The sequence below is a fragment of the Ursus arctos genome, unplaced genomic scaffold (genome assembly GCF_023065955.2).
Source record: "Ursus arctos isolate Adak ecotype North America unplaced genomic scaffold, UrsArc2.0 scaffold_11, whole genome shotgun sequence".
In the NCBI taxonomy this organism is placed as follows: Eukaryota; Metazoa; Chordata; class Mammalia; order Carnivora; family Ursidae; genus Ursus; species Ursus arctos.
In genome coordinates, this window is record NW_026622775.1 from 15,430,828 (window position 1) to 15,445,702 (window position 14,875).

Below are 14,875 nucleotides of genomic sequence, written 5' to 3' on the forward strand. Positions count from 1 at the left end.
TTTTTTTTTTAAAGATTTTATTTATTTATTCAACAGAGATAGAGACAGCCAGCGCGAGAGAGAACACAAGCAGGGGGAGTGGGAGAGGAAGAAGCAGGCTCATAGCGGAGGAGCCTGATGTGGGGCTCGATCCCAGAACGCCGGGATCACGCTCTGAGCCGAAGGCAGACGCCCAACCGCTGTGCCACCCAGGCGCCCCATCCTTCCCTCATTTTTTAACCAATAAAGATTTAATGATGTAGGTAAGATTTACTAACACTTTTTTTAAAAAGTAGTCATCAAAACTAATTTATTAAAGTTTTTTCTTATTGATTCTTCCCTTACTTATTACCGTTTACCTTACCTGAGTATGTGGATACCACGATTTCATCATAGCCGTCTTTCCCTATACAACCACCCTGGATAGATGTGATGCTTTCAGACAACATCTAAAATAAATTTAAGATCAAGCACTTCATTAATAACTAAAAAGTTTACGTATTAAAATGAGCCATAAAACTTATTTTCCCATCTCCAGACATTCAACATACATTTACTGAATACTTACCATGTGGAAACATTGACATTGGAAGGCAAAAATCCTGCACAAATGGCAGAAAATTCCAGTGCTTTTAAATTTGGGGAAAGAAGATTAAAAATGACTCCTATATTTGTGTGTTGTACCTAGCCTCATTAGTCACCTAATGAGCATAAATCATTTATTTATATAAAGAAATTTTCTGCTTTTTGATTTTAAAGATTGATTTATTTGAGAGAGAGAGAAAGGGAGAATGTGTGCACAAGTGCTTGAGCAGGGGGTAGGGAAGACAGAGAGAGAGGGAGAGAGAAACTTAAGAAGACTCTCCTCTGAGCCCAGAGTCTGAGGTGGGGCTCAATTCCATGACCCTGAGATCATGACCTGAGAGGAAACCAAGAGTCGGACACTCAACCAACTGTGCCATCCAGGTGCCCCAAGAAAGAAGTTTTTTTAAATAAATTACATAAGCAAAACTCCTAATATGTTTAGTCTATTATCTGAATTCCATATACCATCTCTCATGTGTTTTTTTCCAAATAGTTTCTTTTAATGGATAAAAAAGATGATAGCCTACATGAAACCTTTAGAGAATTTTTTATCCCCGTATTATCTGTGTAATATACTTTCTCTATACATCAAAACATCTGTATTTGCTGATCTGCAGTTAAAGCTGGAACTGAGAGGTGGCACCAGCAGAGAAATTAGACAAAGAAATGTTCGCTGATACTGAGTTGTGGATTTTTATGGTTGTTTTTTAAAATAGCCTCAATGAATCCTGCCTAAGGCAGGATGAGAAACCATGGACTGGAGAACATCACTTCATGACAATGAAAGATTCCATTTACAGCACAATGATTCTCCAGTAACTCTGTACCTTAGGATAAGCAAGCCGAACTATACTTAAAATGTGTGAACTAAAATTATTCTTACCTAGTAATTCTTCTCATATAGTAAACTCTTGGGTGGCTAGAAGTGAAATTGCAACTTGTCTCTCTCTGCTTGAGGTTATTTTGATATTGTCCTAACAACATGAGTTTACTCCTAAAACATGATTATTCTGAAACAACACAGTCTTGTTTATGTTACCCAAACATATATATGTTACTCCTGTATCTACTATGCATTATAGAAAGGCAAAATATTTAATACTTCAAATATATAATATTTAGAAACCAAATGAAGCAGTAATTTATTATTCAGCTAGAAGGCAACAGTCTATTATTCAAACACAAGTGGTCTAGAGACGATTTTGATAACATCAAAGGTACAATATTCTAAGCCAAACACAAGATTTTAGATATATTTGATTTAATAAAACTGACACCATCATAGTCATATCTATAATTATTTGATGAATAAGCATATATAGTCTTTTTAAAAATGAACTGACCTGATCAAATCGTAGAACAGGTTCATTTGCATTGTCAAAACTGTACACTTCCACCAGTCCATCATCTCTCCCAACAAGTAAATCCTTAACCCCATCACCCACAATGTCAAAGCTGTCAACACACAAAATCCCTTTAAAAAGATAATAGAGGTGACAAGTTATTAGTAAAACTAACATTATAGTCAAGTATATACAAAGAAAAGAATAAAAAAAATGTATGTAACAAATCAGAATGGGAAGACAAAACAACAAAAACCTTGAAGCATAATCAGGTGTCCTCTTTTCCATCTACATTTATCCATTTCTAAGACTTTAAATATAATCTAAATAGAAATGGCTCATAAATTTATATCTCCAGCTCTGGCCTCTCCCTAGAGCTCCAGACGCGTATATTCCAAGTCTCTATTCAGCATATTCTTTGAGACATACATTTGCATCTCAAACTTTCCATGCCCCAATGAAAACTCTTCATTCCCCTTTATCACACCCCCCTCAATGCTCCTTCCCCAATCTCTCCTCATCTCAGTAAGGTATCACCCCGTTTCTCAGGCCAAAATTCTAGGCTACATCTCTGATTCCTCTTTTTTTCTCACAGTCCAGATCAAATCGCTTAGCAAATCTTACCAGCCCTATCTTCAAAACACATACTGAAATTGTCTCCTTTCCATTTCCAACTACCATTATCTTAGCCCCGACCACTTATATATATCTCTAGTCTAGAGTAAAATAAATTATAACACCTATAACAACAACTTCCTAACAGATCTCTGTGCTTCCAATTTTGACCTGCTTCCCCCTCAAATCCATTCTCCCTGGTAGATTTTTTGTTTTGTTTTGGTAGATTAGATCATGTCATATACCCACTTACAATTCTCCAAAGACTTCCCACTGCACTTACATTAATATCCAAACCCTTTTCCAAGGCCCACAAGGACCTACATAATTTGGATCTATGCTACTTCCCTAACTTCTTTTCTTGCCATGCTAATGCATTTAGCCACACTGGTCTTTCCTCTGCTCCTCATATGAATCAAATTTACCTCTGCCTCAAGTCCTGACTTTTTCCTCTTTCTGTAGCATAATTTCCCCCAAATTTTTACATTACTAACTCCTTTTCTTATCAATCAGATCTCAGCTCAAATTTTACCCTTTATAAGATGCCTTCCATTGCCACCCAGTCTAAATATAGTCTTCCTCCTTCCACCCATCACTAATACAACACCCTCTGATATTTCTTGCAGATGACTGGATGAAGCTATCTTATTTATTCACTTGTTTATTCTCTGTCTCTCCTAACAAGTATTTGTTGAAGGAATAAATGAATATATGAATACAATTACTATACCTATAAATAGCCATCTCACTATCTTCTAAGTCAGATATAAATTCCCTCAGAGAAGTATCAATTTCCTAGAAAACACAACTATTCCCTGACCCATTGGACGTTTTCCTTGCCTCCTATCAAATACTCTCAGATTCAAATTAATTTCCTACACCAAACAGTGAATAATGGATTTGAGCATAGAATGATGTTATGGATGGACATTAGCCCATAAAAGCCTATCTATCCTAAATTACTATTAGCTTTCTTAATTAATAATTATGCCAAAGTATGACAGACCTGTTAAATAAACAGTAAGGTGACTCTGTGAACTGCTAAATCTACCATGTGCTATGAATAAATAAAACAGAATGAACTATATAATTTAGGATATTTAATAATCAATGAAATTTCAGAATCTAAATTATATCAAAAACATACCTCCCCGCTTTTTCTCATTTCGAATTTCCCACTTGTGTATTGGTTTGGAGGTAGTGATCTGAATAAGCCCAAGTTTACCATCTGACGTTCCATACAAAAGGTCTTCCCCAGAATCACCTAGTTATAATTAAAGTCAACACGTTATATTTATCCCATGACTCGTAATATCTCTTTAAAACTGAAAATTTTTCATATACATTGATTTTCACATAAAAATCTCATTTAAAAAATATAAAAAGACAGAACACTTACTTTGGAAGGTTGGTTATATAGTCAGAGAATTTTATAAATATAAAAGATAAGACCCTTCCTCATCATCTAATTTTAAGATGAGGAAACTGAAAATTAAAGTTCAATAATTCATTACTGTTAGTTACTGGCAAGTTATCTGAAGACTACTGTCTCAATTCCAGCTCATGTTCTTTCTACAATTTCCCATTTTCACTTAATATACAGTTAAATGATTAAACCTGAAATATCTAGACTTAACATAAGGCACTCCCTTATTTGATTGTGATTACCGCCATTTCCGTTGTGTAGTGCTAAAACAGTAGGTGGGCCAGGCACTTCAGTTTCATACAGCACATCAGATCCCTGAAGGAGAACAAATATTTCAAAACTGAAACAGAATACAAATTTAAAAAAATATAGGCACTCACAGATAACATCAATATTCATATAAAGAATTCTAGAATAAAACTGCCAGAAAAAGGTTGTGATTATTAATTTGCCTTTGTTAGCAATTTTGTATATGTTCATTCATTTAAAAATACATACAAAATGTAAAGATCAAGAAGAAATATATAAAATATTCTACACTTTAAATATTTTTCATTTTAAATACTTTGCCCAAAAACTTGACTGACACTGGTAAATTTTCCTATCAAAGCTTTCCAGGAACAAGTTGTTTCTTTTTTCCAGTTTAACTTAGAGCACATTCAAACATTTAAACAGACCCAAGGTTACTTCGTAAGAAGAATGTTGGCTTTTCTTTCGGATATTTCCAAAACCTACTCCAGTGAGAGACCGAATGACCTGTTATTTAGATAAGAAAACAAATTATGTCCATTTGTCTTTTTAAAAATTTTGACACTTGTAATGTTTTCATTTAGTATATAGTATTTGTGAAGCTGTTAAAGAATGAGGTAGAAGTACTTATACTAATATGGGAAAAATATCTATGATAAATCAATCATTCAACAAAAAAAACCCCCAAATTATAGTAAATATGGAATGATAACATTTTTCTTAAAAAAATTAAATATATGTAGAACATATAAAAGTCATAGGCTTTATCTAAAATTACATTTGAAACTTCACAGGTATTAACTATATAAACATAAAAGAATATACAAAAAAAAAAACCTTTAAAAAAAGGCTACCTCTGGGGCAACGGATTGTTTACAAATGGGGAGTCCACAGGGAGTAGGGATATGTGAAGGGCAGAGCAAAGGCTTCAAGTTTTAACTTCCCACAAATCCTTAGTGATTTTTTTATTTTTACAGTAAGCACATGGATCTCTTCTTGTTAAACAAAGCAGAATCCTCCAATCAGCCAGACCAATTCCTAATTGAATACTAGCCAGCACCTGTTAAAAGCCTTATTCATAACAACCGTATTTGGGAGCACAGGCTATGGAAGAAATTAATCATTGATGCTCCTAGAATGAACCTTGAACATTAACTTTGTTTTCCCATAGAAAAAAAATAAAACCTCATAGAACTACAGGATTTTTCCTTCTATTAAAGGACTGATATCAAGAAATGGCCATCTGGCTATGAAATTCTGAAGAGTGAGAAAGCCAGTGATGACACAGAATAAACGGCCAAATGTTTTGTTCAACAGCACTATCATCAGCCCAACTTTCTAACCCAAGTAATCCACCTGTTCTAGGATATTTACATTTAAACTTTATTTTATGGATCCTGGTGTGTTTATGTATGTGTATCTTATTGGAAGCCACTTTTGAGAAGACATAGTTGTAACTCTTACTACTAATAACAATGCCTTATGCAGTTGTTTTAACCAATCATGGTTTTTAATAGAAATATAAGGACAATTAAATGATTTTTCTCTCTATCATTCATTTACTTATCCAACAAGTATTTACTGAGTACTTATTCTGGTCCACATACTGTCCTAAATGTGGAATAAACTCAAATGATACAATCCTGATCACAACTATTCCTTCTTTGTTAAAACTTAACAGCCTCTCCCCAACCTAATTTTCTCCATTAATTTGGTTTTTGAGGGAGGGAAGAGTAATGGAGGAAGAAAGAAAAAAAAAAGCTAGAAAGGGTTCTTTGTAACAAAGGCACTCCATTCTGACTGAACTAGCTCAGAAATCATGCATGGGGGCAGAAAAGCATCCTTTTTCCCATATATGCCTCTCTAAAAACTTGCCAAAGATCCCAATACATTTGCCTCAAGTTAAAAAAAATTAACTTCCAATTAAAAAGCATTTTTTCCAGATATAATTTTAAGTAGGACATTTAAAAAGTCATAGTAATAAGTAATTTATCTCAAGTATGCACTGTTCAGCAATACTCATTTACATAAATAATGAAAAACTATAAAAATGCAAATAACAGAAACCTGTAAAACTCTGAGCACTCTGTCCTGGCAGGCCAATACTGGTGTAATACGAGGTAATCTTTCCACTGGAAGGCAGATGACGTCATTGATTTTGTCCCCAGAAAGGTAATAATGTTGGTCTTTGCAATCACAATAATGGTTATAGATGTAACTTGCACTGAGAAAGAGGTCTGAGCCAGATATATGCCTGAGAACATTAAAAATAATTTAAAATATTCATATTTTTAAAAAATAAGCATAGGAAATGCCTGAATTCTTTTGACATGAAAATAAAAATTTATTTATTCAGTTTCTATCATTTTATCACAGACTTTAAGAATAGTTTTCCCCGCCATCTCCCCCACTTAATTTGTAGTCTTTTGATATAACACTGATTTTAAAAAGCTGAAAATAAGGATTTTAAGGCCTCAGGCATCTCAAAAATTAAGCTCAGAAGGGGCGCCTGGGTGGCTGAGTCGTTGAGCGTCTGCCTTCGGCTCAGGGCATGATCCTGGCATTCTGGGATCGAGCCCCGCATTGGGCTCCTTCACTGGGAGCCTGCTTCTTCCTCTCCCACTCCCCCTGCTTGTGTTCCCTCTCTCGCTGGCTGTCTCTATCTCTGTCAAATAAATAAATAAAATCTTTAAAAAAAAAATTAAGCTCAGAAAAACTGAAAACAAGACAATGAATGTCAAAAAGTAACTTTTTCTGAATGCTCACTATGTGCCAAGCACTGTCCTAACAGATTTACATGTATTACACGTATTAGCTTAATCCTCATAATTCTTAAACTAGGGACCATTATTATCCCTTTTTACAAAGAACAATAAAATGTTAAGTAACTTGCCTAATGGCACACAACTAGTAATGGAATGGATTGCAGCTCAGGTGGCTTTTAGCTCTAAAGTTAGCTTTCTTACTACTACACTAAATTGTCTGGAGAAGCCTATTGGAAGCAAATCTACTTTAAATGATAAACGGTGGGAAAAAATGATTTCATTAGGATTTTATCTTGAAAAAAGAAATGAAAACAAGTTCATTTCAAATTATATTGAACAAAATTTAGGCAATAATCATAACAATGTTCTAATTCTTATATTGAATCCAGTTTTCACTGGGAGAGCTGAAATTTGACAAAAATCATTGACTAGTGTATTACCTTTCACTTCTAGATTGCTATAACCATGTAATCATAAAGAATGTAATTTTATCTGAAGGTTTCATCTATTTCTCCACTGCTCTAAAGTCTAGTTAACAAGTTTTGGTACTAAAATCATTCCCTTTGCTATGATGATCTTCATTTTCTCTTCTTTGATTATTGCTTAAGTGGCCTCACTTTGTGGCTCTGCATATGATTTCAGTAGTCCTCTTAATATCATTTTTACCAATCTAATGAAATTCTAACTTTTTCAAGACTTTAAGTTTCATCTTGAAATCCATCTGCACTACAATTGCAATTATATTGCAATTACACATTTTCCAAAGATTTACTTGCAATCACTATTGTTTTTTTTTTTGTTTGTTTGTTTTTTTTAAAGATTTTTTTATTTATTTATTCAACAGAGATAGAGACAGCCAGCGAGAGAGGGAACACAAGCAGGGGGAGTGGGAGAGGAAGAAGCAGGCTCATAGCAGAAGAGCCTGATGTGGGGCTCGATCCCAGATCGCCGGGATCACGCCCTGAGCCGAAGGCAGACGCTTAACCGCTATGCCACCCAGGCACCCCTGCAATCACTATTGTTGACAAGAGTGGAGACAGATGGAAGCATTAAGCAGAGAAGGATGCGTGAACGGTAACCAACTTTTTAAGTACTCAGTTTCTTATTGAATATTTTCAAGTTATAACCTTGCTTTCCTGTGCACCCTTATAAATCTGGGGATTCAGACAATAAATTTTTAAAAATTGAGTAAAGATCTTCTCCATCTCACCTCTGCCACTCCAGCAAACTAGCAAAAGAGACTATTGGTTGGGAAACTCCTGATCTTCCTCAAACCTCTGTCCACACACCTTTCTGAATGTGGAGTTATGCAAATTATTAATTGATTACTTTCATTTTAGTATTTCACAATTATCATTGGCCATTTCAAAAATGCTACATTCTTGTTAAACCACTGAACTCATTCCAACTTGCCATGGTTTAATTTTTATCTAATCTCGCAAAGGCAGAGTTTTAGACCCTGGACATCAGGACATGTGATGTGCATTACACAGAATTATGCAGGACAGCTGTGCATCACACAAAACTCTGGACTGAATTAGTAGTTTTCAAACCAAGGTCTGGTTATTTAGACAACCTGGCTGCATCACAGTCAAATGAAGAACTTTTTTCTTTTCACCCATTCCTAATAATTCTGATTCTTCAGGTAAAAATAGGACGAGAAATCTACTCTTTTAAGCTTCCAAGGGATTCTCCTAAGTAGTAGGTCTGAGGACAGTGGATTAGATAAACTTTAAAACCTTTTCCAGTCCCCCATTATTAAAAAAACTAAAATTTTACTCACAAAATCTCACGAATCAGGAAGTCATTGAGGGAGTTATTTTTTTACTCAGGGTCTTACTTGATTTACCTGAAATTATAGCCTATTGGTAGTTACCAACGTTGACAGCCAGCTTTTTAACAAACGATGCTACTTCACAACCAAAATGACCAGAGACAGCAAAGGAACAGAAATCTAAATATCTCTAGATTTATTTTTTTCTTTTATACCTTGATCATGAATCAACTGGATCATTTAGTCAAAAAATGAATGAATAAATATTATAAGGATCTTAAAAAGAAAACATTTCAACAACCAACTGATTTTGTACTGATTCCATGTTAATTAATTTCTGACTAATAAAGTACCTTTAGTCAATTTTATTTCTCAGGAAACCTATTAAGATATGATACTCAATCTGATGTTTGTCACCTATCCAAAATATTATAAATGGATATGTAAAAATAAAAAAAGGATAAACATACATGGCTTTAATGCTTTCGGTGAGGTTGGTTTCAAAAGAGAGAAACTGTTTTCCTCTTTTTGTGAAGCCTCTAATCTCAGATCCTGCAGCAATAAAAATTTTCTCCTGGGGTGTGTTAAGAACCCCTCCTAGCTCCAATCTTGCAATTTTCTGCCCTGGTAAAGTCTTGAACACTGCCTGAAAAAATCATCGGGGAAAAAATTAAGTACACAAACTTACTGTAAGCATTTTCCTTTACTGTAAAAAAATGCTGTGATTTCAAACACACAAAACACTATAGTTCCACTATAGAAACATCTTTAGATATGAATGTATTTACTTCAGTGAGTCTTCAAGGTTTTTGGCTACATATCTTCCAAATCTGGAATATTTACTGCCACACATATTTCAGCCACATCATTAAAATCTAAACTTCTGCATCTCAAAGTACAGTTCATTAAGCAGTGGCATCAGTATGATTAACCTTATTAAAAATGCGGAATCTCAGGCTCAACCCCAACTCTACTGAATGAGAACCTGCATTTTAACAAGATTCCCTCACTGCCTCCAATGGTCATATTTTTGCATTTTAATATTTTAAAAACAAATCCCTCCTGTTTCCTTTATATTTTTTATGAATTTAGTACTATAAATAAAAGGCTGTAGAATTTACTGAAAACCCAAATGTAAAACTTAATATCTAATTGGATACAACATGTACATCATTAATTTTTTCCTGGTTATTTTCCATTTTATTACCGGCACCAGTTTCTTTCCCTCCCCTCAATGACTTTACACAGAGAATAAAGTATCTTGGAGGATATATGAATAATGGAAGCACTGGGCTTCTGACAGTTTTTACCTATTCATCTTTTTATAAACTCTTCGTAATGTACAGTGAATATAACTATTCATAGCTCAGACCTATTGCTTGTAAACTATGATCTGTGAATATGATGATGTACTAATCACATCCTTGATTAGCTTATTACATTAAGTGGCAGAGGTGATGGGACAGTCACTTCATGTTACATTATGTTACATAAGACTCCACCTTAGCTGGCTGGACAGATTTTCCTGCTGGCCTAAAGAAGTAGGTCACCATGTTAGGAGTGGGCCTGTGAGAGGACCACAAGGCAAGGAACTGTGGGGACCTCAAGATGATGAGAGCAGGTCCTTGTGTACAGACAGCAATAAAGTGGGGACCTCAGTCCTACAACAGCAAGAATCTGAATCTTGTCATGTGAGCTTGGAATAGGACCCCAGTTCCAGAAAGGAATAGAGCCTAGTACTGCAGCCATGTGAGACACTGAGCTCAGACTCCTGACCCACAGAAACTGTGAGATAATAAATGTGCATTGTTTTAAACCCTGAAGTTTGAAGCAATCTGTTCTACAGCTAGCTAGCACATGACTCGTGTGTGCCTGTAGCCTCATACTCCATATAACTATTTCCCTCACAACCCATTTTTCATGGCTTTTAGGGCAATTTTAACCTAAGAGTATTCAATAAGTAGTATGTTTCTCTTTTAGAAAATCAGTTTTTTCCTCCTTAAGAAAAAAAAAAGCTATACATACCACTGCTTCTCCTTTTTTCATGCCAAAGCACATCACTACCCCATCGTGATCTCCAATAACCACCTACAATAGATTGAAGAGAATCTAAAATTACTATTATTATGCCCTATTAGCTTATATGGGGGAAACAAGATTCTCAATATACATTATAATTTTATTTTTTTCCTTTTTTTTTTAAGATTTTATTTATTTATTAGAGAGCGAGAACACAAGCAGGGGGGAGCAGCAGGCAGGGGGAGAGGGAGAAGCCAGCTCCCCACTAAGCAAGGAGCCCGATGTCGGGCTCGATCCCAGGACCCTGGGATCATAACCTGAGCCGAAGGCAGATGCCCAAACGATTGAGCCACCCAGGCACCCCTATAAAGTATGCCTTTAAAAGTAGAGATCAGAAAATCTAGAAAAGTACCCCCCCACAAAATAATACTCCAAGGAATTATACGAAAAGGGCAAAGAGGAGGTATGGAAAGTCATTATGCAAGTAGTTGGCCATATATTTTGTTCCTATAATGTAACAGAATAAGATAACAGAGATAGAAATGACAGGGAGGTAATTTTTTTTTCTCAACTGGAGCATATGAACATGTTAAGATTAACTTTCAAAACAGATTATCAATTAAGGTTGTGACCGACCTCTTTGATATTTTTAAAACCTTTGTAATAGAAAAATCTTAACATATACAAAAGTAGACAGAATGTTATAATGATTTCCCATGTATCCATCACTCAGCCTCAACAATTATCAACATGTAACCAGTGGATTATTTTGAAATAAATGCAAAGGGAGATTTCAACACTTCTTTCTCAGGAATTGATAATCAAGCAGATAAAAGATAAGGATATAGATTAGAAAAACAATTACCTTTGATCTAATATATAGGCACATATGTATACACACATGTACATATATGTAGGGTGTGTGTGTTGTGTATGCACATGTATAAATAAGTAATCATTCATCCTAAGAATTAAATTATAAATGTTCTTTTCAAGCACACAGGAACATTAGAATATTGACCATGTATTAGGACATAAATAAAATAAGTCTCAAATATCAAAACCTTGATGTTGCAGAGCATATTTTTAGGCCCCTGATTCTTTTTTTTTAAATTATTTTTAAAGATTTTATTTATTTGAGAGAGAGAGAAAACATGAGAGAGAGATCTCGAGGAGGGTGGAGGGGCAAAGGGAGAAGGCAGACTCCCCACTGAGCAGGGAACCCGATGTGGGGCTTGCTCCCAGGACCCCAGAACCACGAGCCAAAGGCAGAGACGTCTGTCCAACCAGCTGAGCCACCCAAGTGCCCCCTTCTTAAAATTTTTTTAAAGATTTTATTTATTCATTCATGAGAGACAGAGAGAGAGGCAGAGGCAGAGGCAGAAGGAGAAGCAGGCTCCCTGCCATGGGACTCGATCCAAGGACCCCAGGATCATGACCTGAACTGAAGGCAGACGCTTAACTGACTGAGCCACCTAGGTACCCGAGGCCCGTGATTCTTAACTTTGTGGTAGGGGGATCACAAACCCTATTGTGCATTTGATAAAAGCTATGGACTTTCTCCTCAGAACAATGAATATCCACAAATAATTATGCACACATTTTCAGGAGATATATAGATCTTTGGTACTGGCAGATTTCTATTCAGATGAAAAAATACATAAGAACAGTTAAGGTTTTGAGTTTTTTAACGCTACAATACTCGAATAATTTGTAAAAACAATAATCTATTACAGGGATTCACAAAGTGTGATTTCTAGACTCCTGGGGTCAACAAGAACTTTTCAGGGAATCTGCCAAGTGAAAACTATTTTTCTCAGTAAGTCTTTATTTTCCTTTTTCACTAGGTTGATATTTACAGTGATGGTACAAAAGCAATTGTGGATAAAATTGCTAGTGTCTGGCAAGAATCAAAACAATGACAACAAACCACACCAGTGGTCACTGTAATCTTCCTCAAAACTTGAGAGTAAAGAAAAAAAATCCAACTTCATGTAAGAATGTTCTTGATGGGGGCGCCTGGGTGGCGCAGTCGTTAAGCGTCTGCCTTCGGCTCAGGGCGTGATCCTGGCATTCCGGGATCGAGCCCCACATCAGGTTCCTCCACTAGGAGCCTGCTTCTTCCTCTCCCACTCCCCCTGCTTGTGTTCCCTCTCTCACTGGCTGTCTCTCTCTGTCAAATAAATAAATAAATAAATAAATAAATAAATAAATTTTTTTTTTTTAAAAAAAAGAATATTCTTGATGAAGCAATACAAATGATTAATCTGTTAAATTTTGGCCCTTAAGTCATGTCTTTTTAGTATTAGTGTGAGAACATAGAAAATATGCATAAAATTGGGGCACCTGGGTGGTGCAGTTGGTTGAGCATCAGACTCTTGGTTTAGGCTCAGGTCATGGTCTCAGGGTCCTGAGATCTAGCCCCAAGTTGAACTGGCACTCAGTGTGGAGTCTGGTTAAGACACTGTCTGCAGCCTGCTCTCTAAAATACATGGATGGATCTTTTTAAAAAAAAAAGAAAAGAAAATACGCATAAAACACTTTTGCTGCAAACCAAAAAGCACTTATATAATTGTTTCAGTCACAAGCTGAACTACTCAATGTTTTCAAGAAACGCAGTTTTTTTAAAAGATTTATTTTATTTTAGATACAGAGAGAGAGAACCAGTGGCAGGGAGGTGAGGGGGGGCAGAGGGAAAGGGAGAAGAAAGCAGACTCCATCCTGAGCACTGAGTTGGACATGGGCTTGATCTCATAACCCTGAGATCAGACCTGAGCTGAAACCAAGAGTTAGAGCTTAACCGACTGCACCACCTAGGCACCCCAAGAAACACAATTTTAAGAATGAAAGAACAACTGGCAACCATTAACAATGGTTAATAACAAATTGCTATTAACACTTGGGTATTTGTAGACTTTTTTTTTTTTTAACTGAAGGAAGCGAGCTTGTCATTTTAAAGGAAAATAATTGAGAGTGTTTGCTCCCAATGATAAAATTTGAGCTTTCAAGTGAAAATAAGTACTCTGGAAGACTTGTATCTGACACTGGGAGGTTGACAGCTATTCCATATTAAACAACTTTTCTGATGAAATCTGTAGTGATATCATCAAATATGATTTGTTTGATATTCTATAATAACATTTGGCACAATCAACATTTGAACATTCAGTCTTTTTTTTTTTTTTTAAGATTTTATTTATTTATTTGACAGAGAGAGAGAGAGCCAGCAAGAGAGGGAACACAAGCAGGGGGAGTGGGAGAGGAAGAAGCAGGCTCCCAGCGGAGGAGCCTGATGTGGGGCTCAATCCCAGAACGCCAGGATCATGCCCTGAGCTGAAGGCAGACGCTTAACGACTGCGCTACCCAGGCGCCCCTGAACATCCAGTCTCTGGGAATCTATATAACTCAACGAACTAATAATCTCAAATGACCATTACAAGATCCTATAAAACCATGCATGCGTCAAAGATCCATGCAAAGTACAAATGGTTTTTAATGTACCAAAATATGAAAAGGTAATCAATATGGTTTCATATTCCACATTGCAACTAGTATTTAAGAAACTACTATTTGTCAAGTATATGTGTCATATCATATGAAGAGCCATAATTATCTGGAAAATCTATTTAAATAACTCCTATCTTCAACTGTGTGTCTGTGTGAGCTAGATTTTCTTTGTATACTTCAACCAAAATAATATATCACAACAGACTGTAGGAAACCAACATGAGAAGCCAAGTGCCTTTGTCTGTGCCAGACTAAAGAATTTGCAAAAGCGTAATACAAGGCCACTGTTCTCACTAAATTCTGTGTTTGAAATTCAGTTTTTGAAAACACGGTTATTTTTCATTAAAATGTTATTTATGTAAGTGCAATGTGTTTATTATTTAAAAAAATAAAATTAATATTTTAGACATTTCTCAGTTTTAATCTTAATATAATAATATTGATAGATATAACCCAAATAAACACAAGTTCTTTGGGATCCTATATAATTTCAGAGTGTAAAAGGGTGCTGAGACCAAAAAGAATTTGAGAAGTTCTGATCTAGTAGACCAAATACAATAAATGACAATCAGAAATCTGTTGATTTATCTTAATGAAATATTGTTACATCAGG

The 14,875-nt window shown here is 35.5% G+C and overlaps 1 protein-coding gene across 2 annotated transcripts in view; it reads right to left on the reverse strand.

Annotated features, from left to right (window-relative positions):
• The window catches only part of BBS7 (Bardet-Biedl syndrome 7), a 39,353-nt gene that overhangs the window by 21,619 nt on the left and 2,859 nt on the right, over positions 1-14,875 (reverse strand). Inside the window, exons 3-10 of one of the 2 annotated variants that reach the window (XM_057310045.1) lie at positions 10,762-10,824; positions 9,207-9,382; positions 6,265-6,451; positions 4,636-4,704; positions 4,191-4,263; positions 3,670-3,786; positions 1,908-2,038; positions 344-428 (exon numbers count right to left, since the gene is read on the reverse strand). In XM_057310045.1, coding sequence (XP_057166028.1) covers positions 344-428; positions 1,908-2,038; positions 3,670-3,786; positions 4,191-4,263; positions 4,636-4,704; positions 6,265-6,451; positions 9,207-9,382; positions 10,762-10,824 — 901 coding nt within the window. The remainder of the gene's footprint in view (positions 1-343; positions 429-1,907; positions 2,039-3,669; positions 3,787-4,190; positions 4,264-4,635; positions 4,705-6,264; positions 6,452-9,206; positions 9,383-10,761; positions 10,825-14,875) is intronic. The other variant, XM_026499267.4, reaches the window with a different exon arrangement.